At 37.7% G+C, this 23,342-nt stretch overlaps 1 protein-coding gene across 5 annotated transcripts in view; it reads left to right on the top strand.

The window, feature by feature from the left end:
• ICA1L (islet cell autoantigen 1 like) overlaps positions 1-23,342 on the top strand; it is a 139,737-nt gene that overhangs the window by 71,706 nt on the left and 44,689 nt on the right. For all 5 annotated transcript variants that reach the window (XM_077154743.1, XM_077154742.1, XM_077154741.1 and 2 more), the window contains one exon: positions 22,971-23,045. In XM_077154743.1, coding sequence (XP_077010858.1) covers positions 22,971-23,045 — 75 coding nt within the window. The remainder of the gene's footprint in view (positions 1-22,970; positions 23,046-23,342) is intronic.

Raw genomic sequence — 23,342 nt, 5'->3', positions numbered from 1 at the left:
TTCTGCATATAGGGTCATGTCATCTGCAGTTAGGGTAAGTTTTACCTCTTCCTTTCCAATTTGGGAGCCATTTATTTCCTTTCTTGCCTAATTGCTCTGGCAAGAAATCCCAGCACAGTGTGGAATAATGGTGGTGACAGTGGGCATCCTTGTCTTAGTCCTCATCTTAGCTTTCAGTCTTTCACCACTGAGTATGATGTAGCTGTGGGTTTTCATATATTTCCTTTATCATGATGAAGAGGTTTCCTTCTTTTCCTAGTTTTCTAAATGCTTTTTAATCAAGAAGTGATGATGGATTTTGTCAAATGGTTTTTCTGCATCAGTTGAGATGATCATGTGTTTTTTTCCCCTTCATTCTATTAATGTGGTATAATACATTAATTGATATTTTTACATTGAACCAACTTTGCATACCTGGGATATCTAAACATGGTGTATAATTCTCTTAATGTGCTCTTGGATTTGGTTTGCTAGTTGAGAATTTTTGCCTCTGTATTTATAGGAGATATTGGTCTATAATTTTCTTTTCTTGTGGTATGTTTATCTGGCTTTTGTATGAGGGTGATGTTGGCCTTGTTGAATTAATTAGGAAGTGTTCTTTCTTATTTAATGTTTTTGAAGACTGTGAGCACGATTGGGTTAATTCTTCTTGGAATGTTTGATAGTTCCCCTGTGAAGACATCTGGTCCTTTTCTTTGTTGGGAGGCTTTTTATTACTGATTCAATCTCTTCATTAGCTATTGTTTTGTAAAGATCTTCTACTTGTTCTTGAGACCGTGTAGGTAGTTCTTGTGTTTCTAGAAATTTGTCCATTTCATCTATGTTATCTGATTTCATGGCATGCAGTTGTTCATAGTATCCTCCCATGTTTCAGTGAGATTGATAGTAATGTCAATCTTCATTTCTGATTTTTCTTTTTTTATTCATCAGCCTAGATAAAGTTTTGTAGATTTTATTGATCTTTTAAAGAACCAACTTTAGGTTTTGTTGATATTCTCTGTTTTTTGTTCTCTATTTTATATATATATATATATATATATATATATATATATTCCATCTCTAATCTTTGTTATTTCCTTTCTTCAACTCAGTTGAAGTTTAGTTGGCTCTTCTTTTTCTAGTATAGAAATTATGTCTCTGATTTGAAATCTTTTTTCTTTTTTAATGTAAGTATTTAGAGCTATAAATTACCCTCTCAATTCTGCCTTTGCTATGATCCATAGGTTTTGGTATGTTGTATTTTCATGTTCATAGGCCTCAAGATACTTCCTAATTCTTATTATTTCCTCTGAAACCATCTGTTACTGATTTATAGCTTCATTCCATTGTGGTTGAAAAAGATATATTGCATGATTTCAATATTTTTAAATTTACTGATACTTGTTTTGTGATCTGTCCTGGAAAATGATCCTTGTGCACTCAAGAATAGTGTGTATTCTGCTGGTTTTTAGTGAAGTGTTCCATATATAACTGTTAAATTTAGCTGGTTTAGAGTATTTGCTCAAGTCTTCTATGTGTAGATGTTCTGTTCATTATTGAAAGTGGCATATTGACATTTCCTACTATTAATGTAGAACCATAAAATTTTCCCTTCAAATCTGTCAGTATTTGCTTCATGTATTTTGGGGCACTGCTGTTAGGTGCTGTCATGGTCAGGTTCATGTGTCTTGGCCTGGTGATGGTGCCCAGTTGTCTGGTTGAGCAAGTGCTGGCCTGTATGTTGCTATGAAGACATTTCATGGACTTAAATCATGATCACATTGGTGGTATCCACAGCTGATTGCATTTGCAATCAGCTAAGGGGAGTGTCTCCTGCAATGAGTGATGCTTAATCTAATCACCAGAAGGCTTATAAGGAAGAGTCAGAAAAGACAATCACTCTTCCTGCTTCAGCCAACCAGCCTCTCCTGAGAATTCATTGAGGACCTTCATCGGAGCTGCCAGATTGTGGCCTGCCCTACAGATCTTGGACTCTTACATTCTCATGGTTCATTGAGGACCTTCATCAGAGCTGCCGGCTGGTGGGCTGCCCTGCAGACCCTGGACTCTACATCCCTGTGGTTACGTGAGACACTTTTATAAATTTTGTATTTGCAGATATGTCCTGCTGATTATATTTCTCTAGAGAACCCTAGTTAATACATAAGCTTGGTACTGAGAGTGGTTCTTAAGAAACAGAATCTTAAAAATCGGTTTTTATCATTAGTTTTCTACTCCTACTGGACTCAAAGGCACTTGTTTCCCATTATTAGAATGACACTGCCAATCCATGGGGTGAGTTGGCAAAAGAGATAGTCATACTCTCCTGAGTTCATTGAGGACCTTCATCAGAGCTGCCGGCTGGTGGGCTGCCCTGCAGACCCTGGACTCTACATCCCTGTGGTTACGTGAGACACTTTTATAAATTTTGTATTTGCAGATATGTCCTGCTGATTATATTTCTCTAGAGAACCCTAGTTAATACATAAGCTTGGTACTGAGAGTGGTTCTTAAGAAACAGAATCTTAAAAATCGGTTTTTATCATTAGTTTTCTACTCCTACTGGACTCAAAGGCACTTGTTTCCCATTATTAGAATGACACTGCCAATCCATGGGGTGAGTTGGCAAAAGAGATAGTCAAAATATCACCATTGGATTCTTGTAATGCTTTGCTTATATGAATCCAGGCTCTCGGGGATAATATTTTTGACACCTTTACGGGGGTTTGTGGATATAGGGTTGTTGGCTGGTTGTTGTTAGCTATGCTGTATACACTAATGAGGGAAAGGGATGATCTGAAGGCTTCAAATGAGAAGTTTTGCACCATATGACAAGTATAAAAGTTTCTTTGAGTGCCCTGAAGGAAAATCTTTTTTTCCTGTAGCCGCAGACTTGAGATCTCTGAAAATTAGACTCAGAGTCTCATTGTTAGGGTAGCAATTTTACAATGTAAACTGAAATCTCAACCTTGCATGGTGTCTGCTGTTAAAATTGAGGGCATTGATTGGAAAGGAGTGGGACCCTGAAAAATGGGATGGCGGCGTATGGATTGATAATGATGGCTGTGGAGAGGTAGAAACCCTAGATCATGCTGAGTCTTTTCCAGATAACCCTGTAATAGTCTACCCTGAGGACATAGCCACCCCTCCTCCAGCCTGCCCTGAGGAGTTGGCCACCCAACCTAAGGGGATTTACTCTGGAGTGATTAATCCTGTTTCACCAGATGAAATTGCAAAGGAATGTTAATATGGTGTATTTCATTGATTGATGTTCAAATATAGAATCAGCTTTCAATTCCTGGGATAAGCCCCATATGATCACAGTATATATATGAAACCTGTTGTGGGTGAGACCTTTTGACTAAGTTGTTTCCATGGAGATGTGACCCACCCAATTCAAGGTGGATCTTGATCGTATCTGGGAGCCCTTTATGAGAGAGAGCCAGAGACGTTAAGAGAGAAAGAAAAAGCCCTAGAAGTTGGGACACATCGGAGCTAAGAAAGCTAAATTTGGAACCAGAACCCAGAGAGAAGAAGGACCAGCACATGTTGGTATGTACCTTTCCATGTAACAGAGGAATCCCAGATCCCAGCGGCTTTTCCTCAAAGCTGATGTCCTCTGATTGATGCCTTAATTTGGACATTCATGGCCTTTTGAAAACTCAGTTATGGTACCAACTAAATGGTAATTTCTTGCAGGACTGGGGTAATGTGTTCCAGGAGGCTATGCATGCTCTGAATCAGCATCCACTGTATGGTGCTGTTTCTCCCAGGGGCCCAGAAACCAAGGAGTGGAAATGGGAGTGGCACCACTCACTATTACCCCTAGTAGATCCACTATGAAAATTTTTGCTTCCTGTCCCCGTGACCTTGAGCTCTGCTGGTGTATAGGTTTTAGTTCCAGAAGGGGAAGTGCTTCCACCAGGAGACACAACAATGATTTCATTGAACTGGAATCTAAGGCTGACACCTGGTCACTTTGGGGTACTCGTGCCCTTGGATCAACAAACCAAGAAGGGGATTACTTTGCTGGCTGGGGTGATTTATCCTGACTATCAGGGGGAAATAGAACTGCAACTTCACAATGGAGATAAAGAAGAGTTTTCCTGAAATATGGGAGATCCCCTAGGGCATATCTTAGTATTACCAAGTCCTGTGATTAAAATAAATGGAAAACAGCAACAACTCAATCCAGGCAGGACTACCAATGGCTCTGAAACTTCAGGAATGAAGGTTTGGGTCACCCCACCAGGCAAAGAACCACGGCCAGCTGAAGTCCTTACTGGGGATAAAGAAACATGGAATGAGTAGTGGAAGAACATAGTGATAAATATCAACTACGGCCACATGATCACTTATAGCAATGAGGACTGTAATGGTATGGATATTTCTTCCTTCCTTTGAATTAGTATCTTTGTATTTATACATAAATCAAATATCTTTGTTTTTGTTTGTTTTTATTTTATCCCCTTTATCATATGACATAAGCTGTTTTGTTCATGTTATAGTATTTAATTTGTAAGATATCAAATTAAGAATGAATATTACCCAAGGACTTGCACCCTATTCTGGAGAGATTTAATGTGTTTCCAGTTGTATGTGGGACAGTTGAGTATTATTAGGCAAGGAAAAATGTGTCTAATTCTTTTCTATGTAGAGATTAAGTGTGGTTTAAGGTGGTGTGTACAGCTGCCAAGTTGACAAGGGGTAGACTGGATGGTCAGGTTCATGTGTCAACTTGGCCAAGTGGTGGTGCCAGTTGTCTGGTTGGGCAAACACTGGCTTGTCTTTTGCTATGAGGACATTTTCATGGACTTAAATCATCACCACATTGGCGGCATTCACAGATGATTGGGGAGTTTCTTCTGCAATGAATGATACTTAATCTAATCACTGGAAGGCTTTTAAGGAGGACTCAGAAGAGGCAATCACTCTTCCTGCTTCAGCCAACCAGCCCCTCCTGAGAGTTCATTGAGAACCTTAATCAGAGTTGCCAGCTTGTGTCCTGCCCTACAGGTCTTGGACTCTACATCCCCACGGCTGTGTGAAATACTTTTTATAAATTTTATATTTATAGATATCTCCTGTTGATTCTGTTTCTCTAGAGAACCCTAGCTAATACAGGTGCCTTTAAATGCAAAAATTTATACTTTTTAAAATCTTTTCATTGAATTGACCCCTTTATAATATAATATGATAGTCTTTGTCCCTGTAAACTGTTTTTGATTTAAAGTCTGTTTTATCTGATATTAGTATAGCTTCCCCAGCTCTTTTGGTCGTTACTTCTGTGGTACGTATTTTTCCATCCTTGGTTTCTTTCAGTTGTTACTTCTGTAGTACATATTTTTCCATCCTTGCACTTTCCGCCTACTCATATCTTTGAATTTAAGGTTGGTCCTTGTAAACAGCATTTAGTTGGATTACGCTTTTTTTTAATCCATTCTGCCAATCTCTGCCTTTAAGCCATTTATATATAAAAATCACTACTGATAATACATGACTTTCTTCTTCCATTTGCTATTTTGTCTTTGTAAGTCTTATACCTTTTTTGTTCAGTTCTTCCGATAATGGTTAATTTCATATTTATTTGATTTTTTTGTATTGTACCATATTGAGTCCATTCTTATTTCTATCTGGATGTATTTTGTATGTATTTTCCTTCTATATGTTTACCTTTGCATATATTACCTTGGGATAAAATTTTGCCATCCTAAATATAAAACAATCATATTTGTCTTGAAACCAAGCTGACTTCAATAGTATATACATATACTTTTCCTCTTTTATTCCATCTACAGATCTTTTCTGGTACTTGTTATATAAGTTATTTCTTTTGTATGTGCAAACCATAGATTCATAATTGCACTTTTTACATTTTTATTGTAAAATATATATATACAAAAAGTGATACATTTAAAAGTACCTTTTAACAAGTGGTTTATAGAACAGATTTCAAAGTTTGGTATGGGCTACATTTCCCACAATTTCAAGTCTTTCCTTCTAGCACTTTAAGACAATGGAGACTAAAAAATAAATCAATGTAATGATTGAGTAGTCATAACTTCTATAACTCCTCCTTTTTCTTTGACCCTACTCCTAGTGTTTAGAGATATTTGAGTTATGCCCATCCTAACTTTTCTCATGTTGAAAAGGGGTGTTGACAATGTGGACTAGGGGATTGGAACTGGTTGATGATCTTGGAGAGACTGGCATCTCTGGGTTTCAGGATTTATCTGGCCTAGGAACCGTCTGAAGGTTTTAGGTTTCTGAAAAGTAAGCTTAGTGTGTGCAACTTTTGTAGGATCTCAACTTTTGTAGAATCCCTGGTTGTTCTTTAGGGTTAACAGGAATGATATTGGTTGGAGGTTGGCAGAATGTGCTAATTAGTAATACGTAGCTGAAGCTTGCATAAGAGTAGCGACTCAACTCTATTTGAACTCTCTTAGCCACTGATACCTTATTATATTACATTTCTTTTCCCCCTTTTAGTCAGGAAGGCATGTCAAACTCATGGTGCCAGGACCAGGCTCATCCCTAGGAGTTATGTGCCATGTTGCCGTGAAGACTCATCCCTCGATATCTGGTCTCTCACGTAGAGGGGAAGGTAATGATTTTCCTTGCAGAGTTGAGCTTAGAGGCCACATCTGAGTAACCAGAGGTTTTCCAGAAGTAATTCTTAGGCATAATTATAGCTAGGCTAGCTTCTCCATTACAGTAATAAGTTTCATAAGAGCAAACCTCAGGATCAGGGGCTTAGCCTGTTAACTTGGGAGTCCTTAGTATTTAAGAGAGCATCAGGGGGTTCCTAGGGGGTAGAGCTTAATGCTTTCATGTTTTTTCTTCCATTCCTCAAGGGACTTTGCCAATGCTTTTTCAGTTATCTGCCCAACATACTCTGGGATGTATCTGGGTATTACATTACGCTATAGAGAATTACAACCCCTCATTCCCATTCTGGGTTCCGTGTGTTTGGGTTGTTTAAATGAACTACCCAGACAGGTTGAGTTAGATTGTATGCTACAGAAAATTTAGATTTTGGACAAAATAAAACTCTCTTCCTTCGGTCCCATAGAGTAGGTGAAATTCTAAAATACAGTGTCCTTCTTATCCCTGTATTCTGATTTACTTTAGTCCCAACCAGATTGTTTTTGTTCTTATCTCTAATTGAACCCTGATCTCTTTTTTTCGTTTCTGTAACAGTTATATGTAGCAATACTGACTGTCAGAGCCACAGAGTTCCAGCTCTGAGTCTTAGGTGTCACACAGGTATCCAAAGCTGCAGGGAAAAATCAGTTTATACACATAGAATACAGCATCTCAGAATCTAGAAATAACACTTAAAGCTCAGGAAAAATGTGACTGCTTTAAAACCTTACAATCTAGGCTCCAATTTTCTTGTAAGTATTCTCTAAAAGAGACCATAGCATATTTGTCCCTTTTTTTCTGGCTTATTTTGCATAACCTAATGTCCTTAAGATTCATTCACCTCATTGCCTGCCTCATAACTTCGTTCCTTTCTGTAACCGCAAAATATTCCATATGTTTATACCACAGTTCACCTTTCTGGTTCTCAGTCATTATACCCTTTGGTCCCCTCCATTGATTGGCCCTCATGGGTAATATCCAAAACAAACAATCTATGTCTCTCAGTATCCTCACTTCTTTGTACAATTATCATCACTCTCAATTTTAGACACTTTTCATTGCTCCAAAGAAAAAAATAACAGATGAACACATTCTCACCAAAGAAAAAAATTCAAAACTCTCCTTAACTTTTGTCCCTAGCCCCCAATTATTTACTCCTAGTATTGGTGTGATACTGCTGATGTCTCCCTGTTAAATTTAGACCGTTGCATACAATAGTTTTCCCCGTATACCCCTATATTACTGACTCTTTGTATAAGGTTCATATATTTAAATAGTTTATTCAAAAGCTTATTTATATCTGTAGTGTTAATTGGTGAGTGAGATACATGGCTCTATACAACCCTTTCCATCAATTTCACCTTCAGTATGGCAATATTACTTATAAACCCACTAATGAACTACCATCACCTCTATCCATTCCTAAAGTTCAACCTCATTAGGTAACTGTTCACCTCTCTCCAGCTTCTGTGTTTATCTAGGTCCCCTATATTCTATATTATAAAACTCTGAGTTTATCTTTACCAGGGTCATGAGAGCGAAATCATTAAGTATCTGTTTTTTTTTTGTATCTGACTTATTTCACTCAGCATTATGTCCTGGAGGTTCATCCATGTTGTCATATGCTTCAGGAATTCATTTTGTCTTACTGCTGCATAATATTCCACTGTATGAATATACCACATTTTATTTATCCACTTGTCTGTTGATGGGCACTTGGATTGTTTTCATCTTTTGGCAATTATGAATAATGGTGCTATGAACTTCGGTATGCAAATGTCTGTTTGTGTCACGCTTCTGCTCTTCTGGATATATACCGAGTATTGCCAGGTCATAGGGCAACTCGATATTTAGTTTTCTGAGGAACCACCAACTTACTTCCACAGTGGCTGAACTATTATACATTCCCACCAGCAGTGAATAAGTGTTCCAATTTCTCCACATCCTCTCTAGCATTTCCTTTTTGTTTAATAACAACCATTCTTTTGGTATGAAATGATATCTCATGGTAGTTTTGATTTGCTATTCAGGATCTCTTTCCTTTCTATATAAATTTGATAACTGCCTTTTCCAAGTCTTCAGAGTAGGTTGTTGGAATTTTCATTGGTATTGCTTGAATCTGTAGATCAATTTGGGTAGACTTGACATCTTAATGACATCAAATCCTTTTATCCATGAGCATGGAATGCCTTTTACCTATTTAGATTTTTGATTTCTTTTAGCAATGTTTTCTAGTTTTCTGTATGCAGGTCTGTTTAATCCCAAATACGTGATTCTTTTAGTTGCTATTTTGAATGGAATTTTTTCCTTAATTGTATCTTCCATTAGGTCATTACTTGTATATAGAAACAGTGTTGATTTTTGCACATTAATCTTGTATCCCACTACTGTACTGAATATGTTTATTAGCGTAATTCACTTTGTCATAGATGCTCAGTATTTTCCAAGTATAGGGTCATGTGATCTTCAAATAATGCAAGTTTTACTACTTCTTTTCCAATTTGGAGGCCTTTTATTCCTTTTTCTTTCCTGATTGCTCTAGCTAGAAATTCTAGCACAAAGCTGAATAATAGTGGTGGCAGTGGGCATCCTTGTCTCATTCTAATCTAAGGGGTAAATGAGTCCTTTGCCATAAAGATGAGGCTGGCTGTGTGTTTTTTGTATATGTCTTTTATTATATTGAGGAAGTTTCCTTTGTTTCCTAGCTCTTGAAGTGTTTTTATTAGAAAAGGATGCTGAATTTTGTCAAATGTTTTTTCAGTGTCAATCAATATAATCATGCGTTTTTCCCTCTTGATTTCTTAATGTGTTTTATTACATTGAGTGATTTTCATGTTTTGAACTACCTTTCATGCCTCGTATGAACCCCATTTGGTTGTGATATATAATTATTTTAATGTGTCATTGGATTTGATTTGTAACTATTTTCTTGAGAATTTTTGCATCTATATTCATTAGGGAAATTGGTCTGTAGTTTTCCTTTCTTTTAGCATCTTTATCTACTTTTGATATTAGAGTGATGTGAGGCTCATAAAATGAATTAGTGTATCAGTTTGAAACTGTTGTGTATACCAGAAAAGCTATGCTCTTAAATTCTGATTCAGTATTGTTGAGTGAGATACTTCTGATTACGCTGTTTCACTGGAGTTGTGACCCACCCAATTGTGGGTGGGACATTTTGATTAGGTGGTCTCCATGGAGATATCTCCACCCATTCAACATAGAGTTGCTTACTGGAGTCCTTAAAGAGGAAACCATATTGGAAAAAGGTTCAGAGCTGAAACAGATCTCCCAAGATGCAGGGAAAAAGTGCCCCCAGGAAGCCGTTTGAAACAAGAAGCGAGGAGAGGAAGCTAGCAGACATCATCATGTGTCTTCTCAGCTGACAGAGAAACTGGAATGTCATCAGCCCTTTCTTGAGTCAAGATATCTTTCTCTGGATGCCTTAGTTTGGACATTTTTATGACCTTAGAACTGTACATTTGTGACTTAATAAATTTCCTTTGTAAAGGCCAACCTATTTTTGGTATATTATATTCATGGCAGCATTAGCAAAGAAAAATAGATTTTGGTACCATAGAAGTGAGGTGCTGCTGTTTGCAAATACCAAACCCATTGGAGGGGCTTTTTAAGTGGATAAGGGGAAGATTCTGGAAGAGTTGTGAGGTGTTTCATAGAGAAGTCCTAAAATGCTCTGAAGAGACTGTTGGTAGAAATGTGTACTCTAAAGATACTTTTTTTTTTATTTATTAATTAACGGAAAAAAAGAAATTAACCCAACATTTAGAAATCATACCAATCAGTAATTCTTAACATCATCACATAGATGCATGATCATCGTTTCTTAGTACATTTGCATCGGTTCAGAAGAACTAGCAACACAACAGAAAAAGATATAGAATGTTAATATAAAGAAAAAAATAAAAGTAATAATAATAGTAAAAAAAAATACCTATAGCTCAGATGCAGCTTCATTCAGTGTTTTAACACGATTACTTTACAATTAGGTATTATTGTGCTGTCCATTTTTGAGTTTTTGTATCTAGTCCTGTTGCACAGTCTGTATCCCTTTAGCTCCAATTACCCATTATCTTACCCTGTTTCTAACTCCTGCTGGACTCTGTTACCAATGACATATTCCAAGTTTATTCTCGAATGTCGGTTCACATCAGTGGGATCATACAGTATTTGTCCTTTAGTTTTTGGCTAGACTCACTCAGCATAATGTTCTCTAGGTCCATCCATGTTATTACATGCTTCATAAGTTGATCCTCTCTTAAAGCTGCATAATATTCCATTGTATGTATATACCACAGTTTGTTTAGCCACTCTTCTGTTGATGGACATTTTGGCTGTTTCCATCTCTTTGCAATTGTAAATAGCGCTGCTATAAACATTGGTGTGCAAATGTCCGTTTGTGTCTTTGCCCTTAAGTCCTTTAAGTAGATACTCAGCAATGGTACTGCTGGGTCGTATGGCAGTTCTGTACTTAGCTTCCTGAGGAACCGCCAAACTGCCTTCCACAGTGGTTGCACCATTTGACATTCCCACCAACAGTGGATAAGTGTGCCTCTTTCTCTGCATCCTCTCCAGCACTTGTCATTTTCTGTTTTGCTGATAATGGCCATTCTGGTGGGTGTGAGATGATATCTCATTGTGGTTTTGATTTGCATTTCTCTAATGGCCAGGGACATTGAGCATCTCTTCATGTGCCTTTTGGCCATTTGGTTTCCTCTTCTGAGAGGTGTCTGTTCAAGTCTTTTTCCCATTTTGTAATTGGGTTGGCTGTCTTTTTGTTGTTGAGTTGAACAATCTCTTTATAAATTCTGGATACTAGACCTTTATCTGATATGTCATTTCCAAATATTGTCTCCCATTGTGTAGGCTGTCTTTCTACTTTCTTGATGAAGTTCTTTGATGCACAAAAGTGTTTAATTTTGAGCAGCTCCCATTTATTTATTTCTTTCTTCAGTGCTCTTGCTTTAGGTTTAAGGTCCATAAAACCGCCTCCAATTATAAGTTTCATAAGATATCTCCCTACATTTTCCTCTAACTGTTTTATGGTCTTAGACCTAATGTTTAGATCTTTGATCCATTTTGAGTTAACTTTTGTATAGGGTGTGAGATATGGGTCTTCTTTCATTCTTTTGCATATGGATATCCAGTTCTCTAGGCACCATTTATTGAAGAGACTGTTCTGTCCCAGGTGAGTTGGCTTGACTGCCTTAACAAAGATTAAATGTCCATAGATGAGAGGGTCTATATCTGAGCACTCTCTTTAATTCCATTGGTCGATATATCTATCTTTATGCCAGTACCATGCTGTTTTGATCACTGTGGCTTCATAATATGCCTTAAAGTCAGGCAACGCGAGACCTCCAGCTTCGTTTTTTTTCCTCAAGATGTTTTTAGCAATTCGGGGCACCCTGCCCTTCCAGGTAAATTTGCTTATTGGTTTTTCTATTTCTGAAAAATAAGTTGTTGGGATTTTGATTGGTATTGCATTGAATCTGTAAATCAATTTAGGTAGGATTGACATCTTAACTTTATTTGGTCTTCCAAACCATGAACACGGTATGCCCTTCCATCTATTTAGGTCTTCTGTGATTTCTTTTAACAGTTTTTTGTAGTTTTCTTTATATAGGTTTTTTGTCTCTTTAGTTAAATTTATTCCTAGGTATTTTATTCTTTTAGTTGCAATTGTAAATGGGATTCATTTCTTGATTTCCCCCTCCGCTTGTTCATTACTAGTGTATAGAAATGCTACAGATTTTTGAATGTTGATCTTGTAACCTGCTACTTTGCTGTACTCATTTATTAGCTCTAGTAGTTTTGTTGTGGATTTTTCCGGGTTTTCGGCGTATAGTATCATATCGTCTGCAAACAGTGATAGTTTTACTTCTTCCTTTCCAATTTTGATGCCTTGTATTTCTTTTTCTTGTCTAATTGCTCTGGCTAGAACCTCCAACACAATGTTGAATAATAGTGGTGATAGTGGACATCCTTGTCTTGTTCCTGATCTTAGGGGGAAAGTTTTCAATTTTTCCCCATTGAGGATGATATTAGCTGTGGGTTTTTCATATATTCCCTCTATCATTTTAAGGATGTTCCCTTGTATTCCTATCTTTTGAAGTGTTTTCAACAGGAAAGGATGTTGTATCTTGTCAAATGCCTTCTCTGCATCAATTGAGATGATCATGTGATTTTTCTGCTTTGATTTGTTGATGTGGTGTATTACATTAATTGATTTTCTTATGTTGAACCATCCTTGCATACCTGGGATGAATCCTACTTGGTCATGATGTATAATTCTTTTAATGTGTTGTTGGATACGATTTGCTAGAATTTTATTGAGGATTTTTGCATCTATATTCATTAGAGAGATTGGTCTGTAGTTTTCTCTTTTTGTAATATCTTTACCTGGTTTTTGGCATGAGGGTGATGTTGGCTTCATAGAATGAATTAGGTAGTTTTCCCTCCACTTCGATTATTTTGAAGAGTTTGAGGAGAGTTGGTACGAATTCTTTCTGGAATGTTTGATAGAATTCACATGTGAAGCCATCTGGTCCTGGACTTTTCTTTTTGGGAAGCTTTTGCAACACTGATTCAATTTCTTTACTTGTAATTGGTTTGTTGAGGTCATCTATATCTTCTTAAGTCAAAGTTGGTTGTTCATGTCTTTCCAGGAACCCGTCCATTTCATCTAAATTGTTGTATTAATTAGCGTAAAGTTGTTCATAGTATCCTGTTATTACCTCCTTTATTTCTGTGGGGTCAGTAGTTATGTCTTCTCTTCCATTTCTGATCTTATTTATTTGCATTCTCTCTCTTCTTCTTTTTGTCAATCTTGCTAAGGGCCCATCAATCTTATTGATTTTCTCATAGAACCAACTTCTGGTCTTATTGATTTTCTCTATTGTTTTCATGTTTTCAATTTCATTTATTTCTGCTCTAATCTTTGTTATTTCTTTCCTTTTGCTTTCTTTGGGATTAGTTTGCTGTTCTTTCTCCAATTCTTCCAAGTGGACAGTTAATTCCTGCATTTTTGCCTTTTCTTCTTTTCTGATATAGGCATTTAGGGCAATAAATTTCCCTCTTAGCACTGCCTTTGCTGCGTCCCATAAGTTTTGATATGTTGTGTTTTCTTTTTCATTCGCCTCGAGGTATTTACTAATTTCTCTTGCAATTTCTTCTTTGACCCACTCGTTGTTTAAGAGTGTGTTGTTGAGCCTCCACGTATTTGAATTTTCTGGCACTCCGCCTATTATTAATTTCCAACTTCATTCCTTTATGATCCTAGAAAGTGTTGTGCATGATTTCAATCTTTTTAAATTTGTTAAGACTTGCTTTGTGACCCAGCATATGGTCTATCTTTGAGAATGATCCATGGGCACTTGAGAAAAAGGTGTATCCTGCTGTTGTGGGATGTAATGTCCTATAAATGTCTGTTAAGTCTAGCTCATTTGTAGTAATATTCAGATTCTCTATTTCTTTATTGATCCTCTGTCTAGATGTTCTGTCCATTGATGAGAGTGGTGAATTGAAGCCTCCAACTATTATGGTATATGAGTCTATTTCCCTTTTCAGTGTTTGCAGTGTATTCCTCACGTATTTTGGGGCATTCTTGTTTGGTGCGTAAATATTTATGATTGTTATGTCTTCTTGTTTAATTGTTCCTTTTATTAGTATATTGTCCTTCTTTGTCTCCTTTAACTGTTTTACATTTGAAGTCTAAATTGTTGGATATTAGTATAGCCACTCCTGCTCTTTTCTGGTTGTTATTTGCATGAAATATCTTTTTCCAACCTTTCACTTTCAACCTATGTTTATCTTTGGGTCTAAGATGTGTTTCCTGTAGACAGCATATAGAAGGATCCTGTTTTTTAATCCATTCTGCCAGTCTGTGTCTTTTGATTGGGGAATTCAGTCCATTAACATTTAGTGTTATTACTGTTTGGATAATATTTTCCTCTAACATTTTGCCTTTTGTATTATATATATCATATCTGATTTTCCTTCTTTCTACACTCTTCTCCATACCTCTCTCTTCTGTGTTTTTGTATCTGACTCTAGTGCTCCCTTTAGTATTTCTTGCAGAGCTGGTCTCTTGGTCACAAATTGTCTCAGTGACTTTTTGTCTGAGAATGTTTTAATTTCTCCCTCATTTTTGAAGGGCAATTTTGCTGGATATAGGAGTCTTGGTTGGCAGTTTTTCTCTTTTAGTAATTTAAATATATCATCCCACTGTCTTCTAGCTTCCATGGTTTCTGCTGAGAAATCTACACATAGTCTTATTGGGTTTCCCTTGTATGTGATGGATTGCTTCTCTCTCACTGCTTTCAAGATCCTCTCTTTCTCTTTGACCTCTGACATTCTAACTAGTAAGTGTCTTGGAGAACGCCTGTTTGGGTCTAATCTCTTTGGGGTGCGCTGCACTTCTTGGATCTATAATTTTCATGAGAGTTGGGAAATTTCCAGTGATAATTTCTTCCATTAGTTTTTCTCCTCCTTTTCCCTTCTCTTCTCCTTCTGGGACCCCCACAACACGTATATTTGTGCGGTTCATATTGTCCTTGAGTTCCCTGATACCCTGTTCAAATTTTTCCATTCTTTTCCTGATAGTTTCTGTTTCTTTTTGGAATTCAGATGTGCCATCCTCCAAATCACTAATTCTATCTTCTGTCTCTTTAAATCTATCATTGTAGGTATCCATTGTTTTTTCAATCTTTTCTACTTTATCCTTCACTTCCATAAGTTCTGTGATTTGTTTTTTCAGTTTTTCTATTTCTTCTTTTTGTTCAGCCCATGTCTTCTTCATGTCCTTCCTCAATTTATCGATTTCGTTTTTGAAGAGGTTTTCCATTTCTGTTCTTATATTCAGCATTAGTTGTTTCAGCTCCTGTATCTCATTTGAACTATTGGTTTGTTCCTTTAACTCGGCCATATTTTCAATTTTCTGAGCGTGATCCGTTATCTTCTGCTGGCGTCTGGGCATTTAGTCAGATTTCCCTGGGTGTTGGACCCAACAGGTTGAAAGATTTTTCTGTGAAATCTCTGGGTTCTGTTTTTCTTATCCTGCCAAGTAGGTGGCACTCGTGGCACACGTTTGTCTGCGGGTCCCACCAGTAAAAGGTGCTGTGGGTCCTTTAACTTAGGAAAACTCTCGCCGTGGGGGAGGTTCGCCGGCCGAAGCGTCTTGGAAGAGCGCCAGCCGGCCCGGGGGTCCGAACGCGGGGATGGTCGCTGGCCACCGCAGCCTGGAAGAGCGCCCGTTCGAATTTCCTATTCGGCCCGGGGCGCTAAGTGTGGCGGGAGGGCGCCAGCCACCACAGCCCGGGAGAGTGCACCGTGTCCAGCCAGACTGGGGAGTCATGTGTTTGGAAGGGACCTCCCCCCGGTCACCATTCTCCGCGGTCTGGGGATTTCCGATCCAATTCTCTCAGTTGTTCCGGGGGTCCTCACGTGGTGGGGGCACCAGCCGCCGCGGCTTCAGGGGACCGCCTGCCCAATTCTGCCAGCTGGCCTGGGAAGGAGGAAGGGAGGGACTCTGACCACTTGCCGCCCCACCCGGGAAAGCCCGTTCCCCTCGGTGATCTCACCAGAACGGTTTCTCCCAGGTATTCAGCTGTTCCAGGATGGGGTACACTGTCTTTTTTATCTCTGTTGTGGCTCCGGGAGCTGTTCTGTATCATTTCTACTCCCCTAGTAGCTGTTCTGGAGGAAGAAAGATGAGGATGGCAAGGCTGTCGAGGATGGTGGCAGAGGAGCTGGTGAAGGCAGAAGAGGGCACGGTGGTGGTTGGAGAGCCGCTGGAGTAGGAGGAGAAAGGGAAGGATAAGATGGCGGATGGAGCGCCGCCGGAGCAGAAGGGGAAAGAGAAGGGCAAGATGGTGGCGGGAGCGCCGCTGGCAGAGAAAGAGGAAGAGGAGGGCTGGATGGCGGCGGGAGCACCGCCGGTGGAGAAAGGGAGAGGAGGGCTAGATGGCGGCGGAAGCGCCGGCGGAGAAAGAGGAAGAGGAGAGCTATATGGCGGCGGGAGCGCCGGCGGAGAAGGTGGAATGGAGGGCTAGATGGCGGCGGGAGCGCCGGCGGAGAAAGAGGAAGAGGAGGGCTAGATGGCGGCAGGAGCGCCGGCGGAGAAAGAGGAAGAGGAGGGCTAGATGGCGGCAGGTCTAAAGATACTTTTGATAAGCCCTTAGAGAGACATGATGCATGTGTTATGGCAGACTGCAAAGAAAGTGATCCTTGTTTTAAAATGACAGAGAATTTGGCCAAATTTTGTCCTGCTTTTAGATGGAAGGCAGATTTTAAAAGCCACAAGCTGGGAAACTTAGCTGAAGGGATTTCCAAATTAAATATGTAAAGTATGGCCTGGTTGCTCCTTGTAGCTTATAGTAAAGTGTGACAGGAAAGAAATTAGTTGAAAACTGAACTCCTGGGTACAAAGAAAACAGAAATTGATGGTCTGGAAAATTCTGGGCTCTCAGTGAATGTTCACTCCAGTGAATAGGGTCCCACCTGAGGATTTAACCAAACGTGGAAACAGTTAGCCATTATAGGACAAGCAAGGATTGGTGATGGAGTTATCTAGAAAAGATTTGTATAAAGTCTTGTTGTCTGGTGGTTATGATCCATGCATACTGCATAGAAAACCAACAAGAGTGTTGTGGGATCTGTATAAACAGAACCACTGCTAGTCTGGATGAAAAGGGACCAGTTGAAGGAAAAATAACTTCAGATGCAGAACCATGGAAGCAAAGTTCTGAAGCCAAGAAACTTTGGGCCAGGGAAGCAGACTCACCCATGCACTTGGAGCAGATGAGTTTGTTCAGGAAAAGTTTTGGTGCCCCAGGCCTCCAAGATGGTGGAACACATTCCTTGCGGATTGGGTAGAGCCTTGCTTCTACCCCATTGTTCTGAGGGGGTTGAGTGTGAGCCCTGGATATGGCAGAGAGCCTGACTGCTGCCCAATGCTTGGAGAGGATGCAGCCTAGAAAAAGTGATTTCCTTAGTGTCCCCCAATGTTGCAAGACTCATCCCAGCATTTGGAGAGAACAGGGTCACTGTATAGACCCTTGGAAAGAGTGGGACTGCTGCTTTATAACGCTCTGAGAATAAATGACTCTCAGATTTTGAAATCTAATGGAATTTGCCCTGCAGGTTTTTAGAACTGTTTGGGTCCAGTGACCCCTGTGTACCTTCCCCTTTCTCCCTAAGGAAATGGGAATATTTATCCTATAACTGTCCCTCCTTTGTATATTGGCAGCAGATAACTTGTTCTGAGTTTTCAGGTCCAGAGCCAGAGGAGAATTTTGCCTTAGGACAGACTATGCATGTAGCTGACTTTGATAAGATTTTTACTGGTTTTGATTTGGTATTGCATTTGTATTTTTACTGAAATTGCTTAAGTGTTTCTGGTATTGTAATGGAATGAATGTACTTTGTATATGGAAAGAACATGTCTTTTTGGGGTGCAGAGGGTAGAATGTGTCAGTTGGAAACTGTTGTCTACCCCAGAAAAGTTTTTTTTTTTTAATTCTGATTTGATTTTGTTGGGTAGGATCTTTTTTATTAAATTGTTTCCATGGAGATGTGACTGACCCAGTTGTGGGTGGGATCTTTTAAGTGGTTTCCATGGAGATCTGTCTCCACTCATTCAAGGTGGTGTCACTTACTGGAATCCTTTAAGAGGAAACCATTTTGGAAAAAGCTTCAGAGCTGACACAGAGAGAGAGACCTTTGGAGATGCAGAAAGAAAACACCCTAAACTATCTGATACTAGAAGTCAGAAGAGAAAGCTAGCAGACATTGCCATGTGCCTTCCCAGCTGACAGAGAAACCCCAATCGTAATCATCCCTTTCTTGAGTCAAGGTATCTTTTTCTGGATTGCCTTAGTTTCGACATTTTTATGGCCTTAGAACTGCAAATTTGTGACTTAATAAATTCCCTTTATAAAGGCCAACCCATTTCTGGTATATTATATTTCTGGCAGCATTAGCAAACTAAAATAGGTAGCATTCCTTTTTCTGCAATTTTTTGGAAGTGTTTGAGCAGGATTGGTGTTACTTCTTTTTGGAATATTTGATGAAATTTCCCTGTGAAACTATCTAGCCCTGTCTTTTCTTTGTGGGAAGATTTTTCATGACTAATTGAATCTCTTTACTTGCAATTGGTGTATTAACAGCTTCTATTTCTTCTTGAGTCAGTGTAGGTGGTTTGTGTGTTTCTAGAATTTTGTCCATCTCATCTAAGTGTCTAGTTTGTTGGCAAATAATTGTTCGTAGTATTATGATTTTTTAAATTTCTTCAGGATCCATCATAACTACACCCCTCTTATTTTTTGTTTATTTGCATCCTCTCTCTGTTGGATCAGCCTAGCCAGCATCCAAATATTAATGATTTTCTCCAAGAACCAACTGTTAGTTTATTGATTCTATTTTTTTGTTGTTGTTCTACAGTTCATTTATTTCTACCTTAATTTTTTGTTATTTCTCTTCTTTTATTTGCTTTGTGGTTAGTTTGTATTCTTTCCCTAGTTCCTCCTGGTGAGCAGTTAAATCCTCTATTTTTACTCTTTCTTCTTTTTTAATATAGGCATTTGGGGCAATAAATCTCCCTCACAGCACTGCCATTGCCACATCCCATAAATTCTTATATGCTGTAATCTCATTTTCATTCATCTCCAGATATGTACTGATTTATCTTGTAATTTCTTCTTTGACCCACTGATTGTTTGAGAGTGTGTTATTTAATCTCCACATGTTTTTTTAAAGTTCTAGTTCTTTGGTCATTATTGATTTCTAGCTTCATTCTGTTATGGTCAGAGAAAGTGTTTTGAATAGTTTTGAATCTTTTTAAATTTATTAAGACCTGTTCTATGCCCCAGCATATGATCTATCTTGGAGAACATTCCATGAATATTGGAGTTGTGCCTTTCACCTTTCTTTATCTTTGTTTATAATTTATTTAATTAAAAGTTTATATACTTTAATTTTTCATATTTTTATTTAAGAAAACAAACAATACACTTAGAACCACCAGAAATGGATCTCCTAGTTAGCTTAACCACAGGCATATTTAAATAAAGTATGGAAATAATCATTATATAACCTGTGTTTGTACCGTAAGTTCCATAAACCATTTTAAAATTAAGGCAACACAGAAAAAATCTACAAATTCAGATAGTAGAGTTTCTTAAACTCTAAATATTAAACACTAACTTAAGTACCATTTGATCAGCTGTCAAAACTGAATGTTCTCAAAATATCAAGTAAAAAGTTACTACAAATGTCTACATTGCTGTAGTAGTGACCTATGTTACTAAAAATTCTCCTGGTGTCAGGAAAATATAAAGATACAAATGTTTTTACAATTAACTTATGAAAATTTTAACCACCTTAAATGAATATCTTAGTTAGCTTATCCATAGGCATATTTAAATAAAATATCTAAATAATCATTGTAAAGCCTGTTTCTACAATACATTTCATAAACCAATTTAAAATTAAAGCAAGGAAGGAAAAAATCTACAGATAAAGATATCAGAATTTCCTAAATTCTAAATATTAAACACTATCTTAAATACCTTCGATTAACTATTGAAACTGTATACATTTTCAAAATATCAAGTTGAAAGTTATTACAAAAATCAATTTTGCTATAGTAGGACCTATGTCACTAAACATTTTCAGATTTGTGATTTCAATAATTTATTTTATCTAATATTACTATAGCTGACTATAGTTTTTTTGTTTGTTTGTTTACCTTTTTGTTGTAAATTATAGCACATATACACAAAGCAAAGAAAGGAAGAAGCAATCATTTTCAAAGCACGCTTCAATAAGCAGCTACAGAACAATTCCAGAGTTTGTCATGGGCTACTATTCCCTCATCTTAGATTTTTCCTCCTATCTGCTCCAAAATCCTTTAGGCTTTACCAGACTCATAATAATGAAATCATGCGGTATCTGTCCTTTTGTGTCTGACTTATACCACTCAACATACGTCCTGAAGGTTCATCTACATTGTCATATCTTTTGGGACATCAGTTTATCTAACTGCTATATAATATTCCATCATATGTATATGCCACATTTTGTTTATCCATTTGTCTGTTGATAGGCACATGGATTATTTCCATTTCTTGGAAACTGTGAATAATGCAACTATGGCCATCAGTGTACAAATGTCTGTTTGTGTCACTGCCTTCAACTCTTCTGGGTATGTACCAAATATTGGTATTGCCAGGTCATAAGGCAACTCAACGTTTAGTTTTTTGAGGAATCACCAAACTGACTTCCACAGCAGCTGAACTATTATATATTCCCACCAGCAGTGAATATGTGTTCCAGTTTCTCCACATCCTCTCCAACATTTATATTTTCCTGTTTGTTTAATAGCAGCCATTCTTATAGGTATGAGATGATATCTTGTTGTCATCTTAATTTGACTCTCACTTATAGCCAGTGAAGATGAGCAGCTCTTCATGTGCTTTTTAAAATTTTTAGCCTTTTTTATTGTATAATATAAGATATATACAAAGCAAAGAAAGAAAAAAACAATAATTTTCAGAGCACTCTTCAATACGTAGTTATAGGACAGATCCCAGAGTTTGTCATGGGCTACCATACCATCCTCTTAGATTTTTTCTTCTAGCTACTCCAGAATATAGGAGGTTAGAGGGAATATTTTTTTATCTCACAACTTACTTTTTTTTCTTTTTTGTGAAAAATTACATGTACAAAAAAGCAATAAATTTCAAAGCCCAACACATCAGTTAGTTGTAGAACAGATTTCAGAGTTTGATATGGGTTACAATCCCTCAATTTTGGGTTTTTACTTCTAGCTACTCCAAGGTACTGGAGACTAAAATAAATACCAATTTAATGATTTAGCAATCATATTCATTTGTTAAACCCTGCCTTCTCTGTATACCTCCACCATCACCTTTGATCTTTCTCCCACTGTTTAGGAATATTTGGGCTATGCCCATTCTAACTTTTTCATGTTGGAGAAAGTTGTCGACAATATGGCCTCAATACTTTTTCATTATCAGCCCCCCACAGTCTGGGATACATCCTGGCATTACATTAGGCTACACAGGATTACCAGGCCTTGCTCCCGTTCTGGGCTCCATGTGTTTGGGTTGTTTTAAATGAGCTATCCAGATAGGTTGATTTAGATTATGTGTTACAGAACAATTTAGGTTCTAGACATAATAAACCTGTCTGTCTTTGGTCTCACACAGTAGGTAAAACTCTAGAGTATATGCATTATCATTTTTTTTTTTTTGCATGGGCAGGCAACAGGGCTCGAACCTGGGTCTCTGGCATGGCAGGTGAGAACTCTGCCTGCTGAGCCACCATGACCTGACCCCCATATTCTTTTTTTGGGGGGGGGTGCATGGCCTTGGAAAAGAACTTGGGGTATTCTGCATGAAAGGTGAGCATTCTACCACTGAACCACCTGTGCACCCTTCCCCATATTCTTTTGTAGTATCCCAAACAGCGTAGAATTTTAATGATTGTGTAGCAGGGCTATTATTTCCTTGTCCTTAGATGTATTATGCCCTCTCTGTTCTCCAAAAACAACAGATGTGTTACACCCTCTCATTTCTCCAGAGACAACGATACTATCTACTTTTGTATCTTGAAGAAATTTCCATTTCATTTGTCTTTTCTGAATTGACCCTGATAATATTTGATGATGTCAAAATCTTGGATTTTTTTTTGTATGTGTGTCTATACTGGGTAGCAAATGAGGTAGTGATGTTTAAAATATGGAAAAACACATGAGAGTGTGCTATCCATTTGATCAGAAGACCGTGTTTTCTAGTGTCTGTCTAATCTTTCCCTTCACATAAGATCACTACTGCTCTAGCTGTAGTTTAAGTGAAAAAATGTGGAGATCCAGTTTATTCTTGTGCACTGTTCTTACAAGAATAAAGCAGTCTGAATTAAAAGTAGGCCACATCCATTTATTCAACATTAAAAAGAACATCCACTGTATCAGAGCTGTGGAGATAAGGCAGAATAAATATAAAATGCCTTTTGGAGAACATAGAAGGAGAACATGTCCATCAGGGAAGGAGTAGGCTTTGGAATGTGAAAACTAAGATTAACAGAATACCTGAACTGGGTATTCAGTAGTATTATAAAGTTATTTGTTATATGAAATGTGGGTTTTATAGGTAAGAGTCTTTAAAATTTTACATCTCCCTTTCAGATGTGTTATAATCTGATTTGGTCAATTAAATATTTTGTCTAATTATTATGGATTATTATAGTAAATAAGCATTCTAAATTTCTTCTTTTTTCAACTTATGTTTTATCTGCTTTTGTTTCAGCAACCAAGGGTCACAAGGAGAAATATTTTCAAATGAGAGAATTTGGAGCACTTCAGTTTTCTAACTCTGAAAATGGTAAGAAATTACAATTTCAATATATACAAGGATAATTCGTTATTTAAAATTCTTCAATTTTTTATTGTATCCATTTCTTTATCAACGGAAACTGTGTAGGTCCCTAGAGAGCAATAATACAACTCTGAACTTGTGCTTTGTAGCATATCATAATGGATATTAAAGAATTCTTGTTTGTGTTTGTTTTGGCCCTATTATTGTGTATAACTTTGAGGACAGCTGGACAATGTCTATCGTACTCTTCATGTACCACCACCATCCAGCAGTGTGTCACTCAGTAAATATTTGTTGAACAAA

Source organism: Tamandua tetradactyla, chromosome 3 (assembly GCF_023851605.1).
Source record: "Tamandua tetradactyla isolate mTamTet1 chromosome 3, mTamTet1.pri, whole genome shotgun sequence".
Classification (NCBI taxonomy): domain Eukaryota; kingdom Metazoa; phylum Chordata; class Mammalia; order Pilosa; family Myrmecophagidae; genus Tamandua; species Tamandua tetradactyla.
The sequence above is the reverse complement of the archived record's forward strand: the minus strand, read 5'-3'. Positions and strand labels throughout refer to the sequence as shown.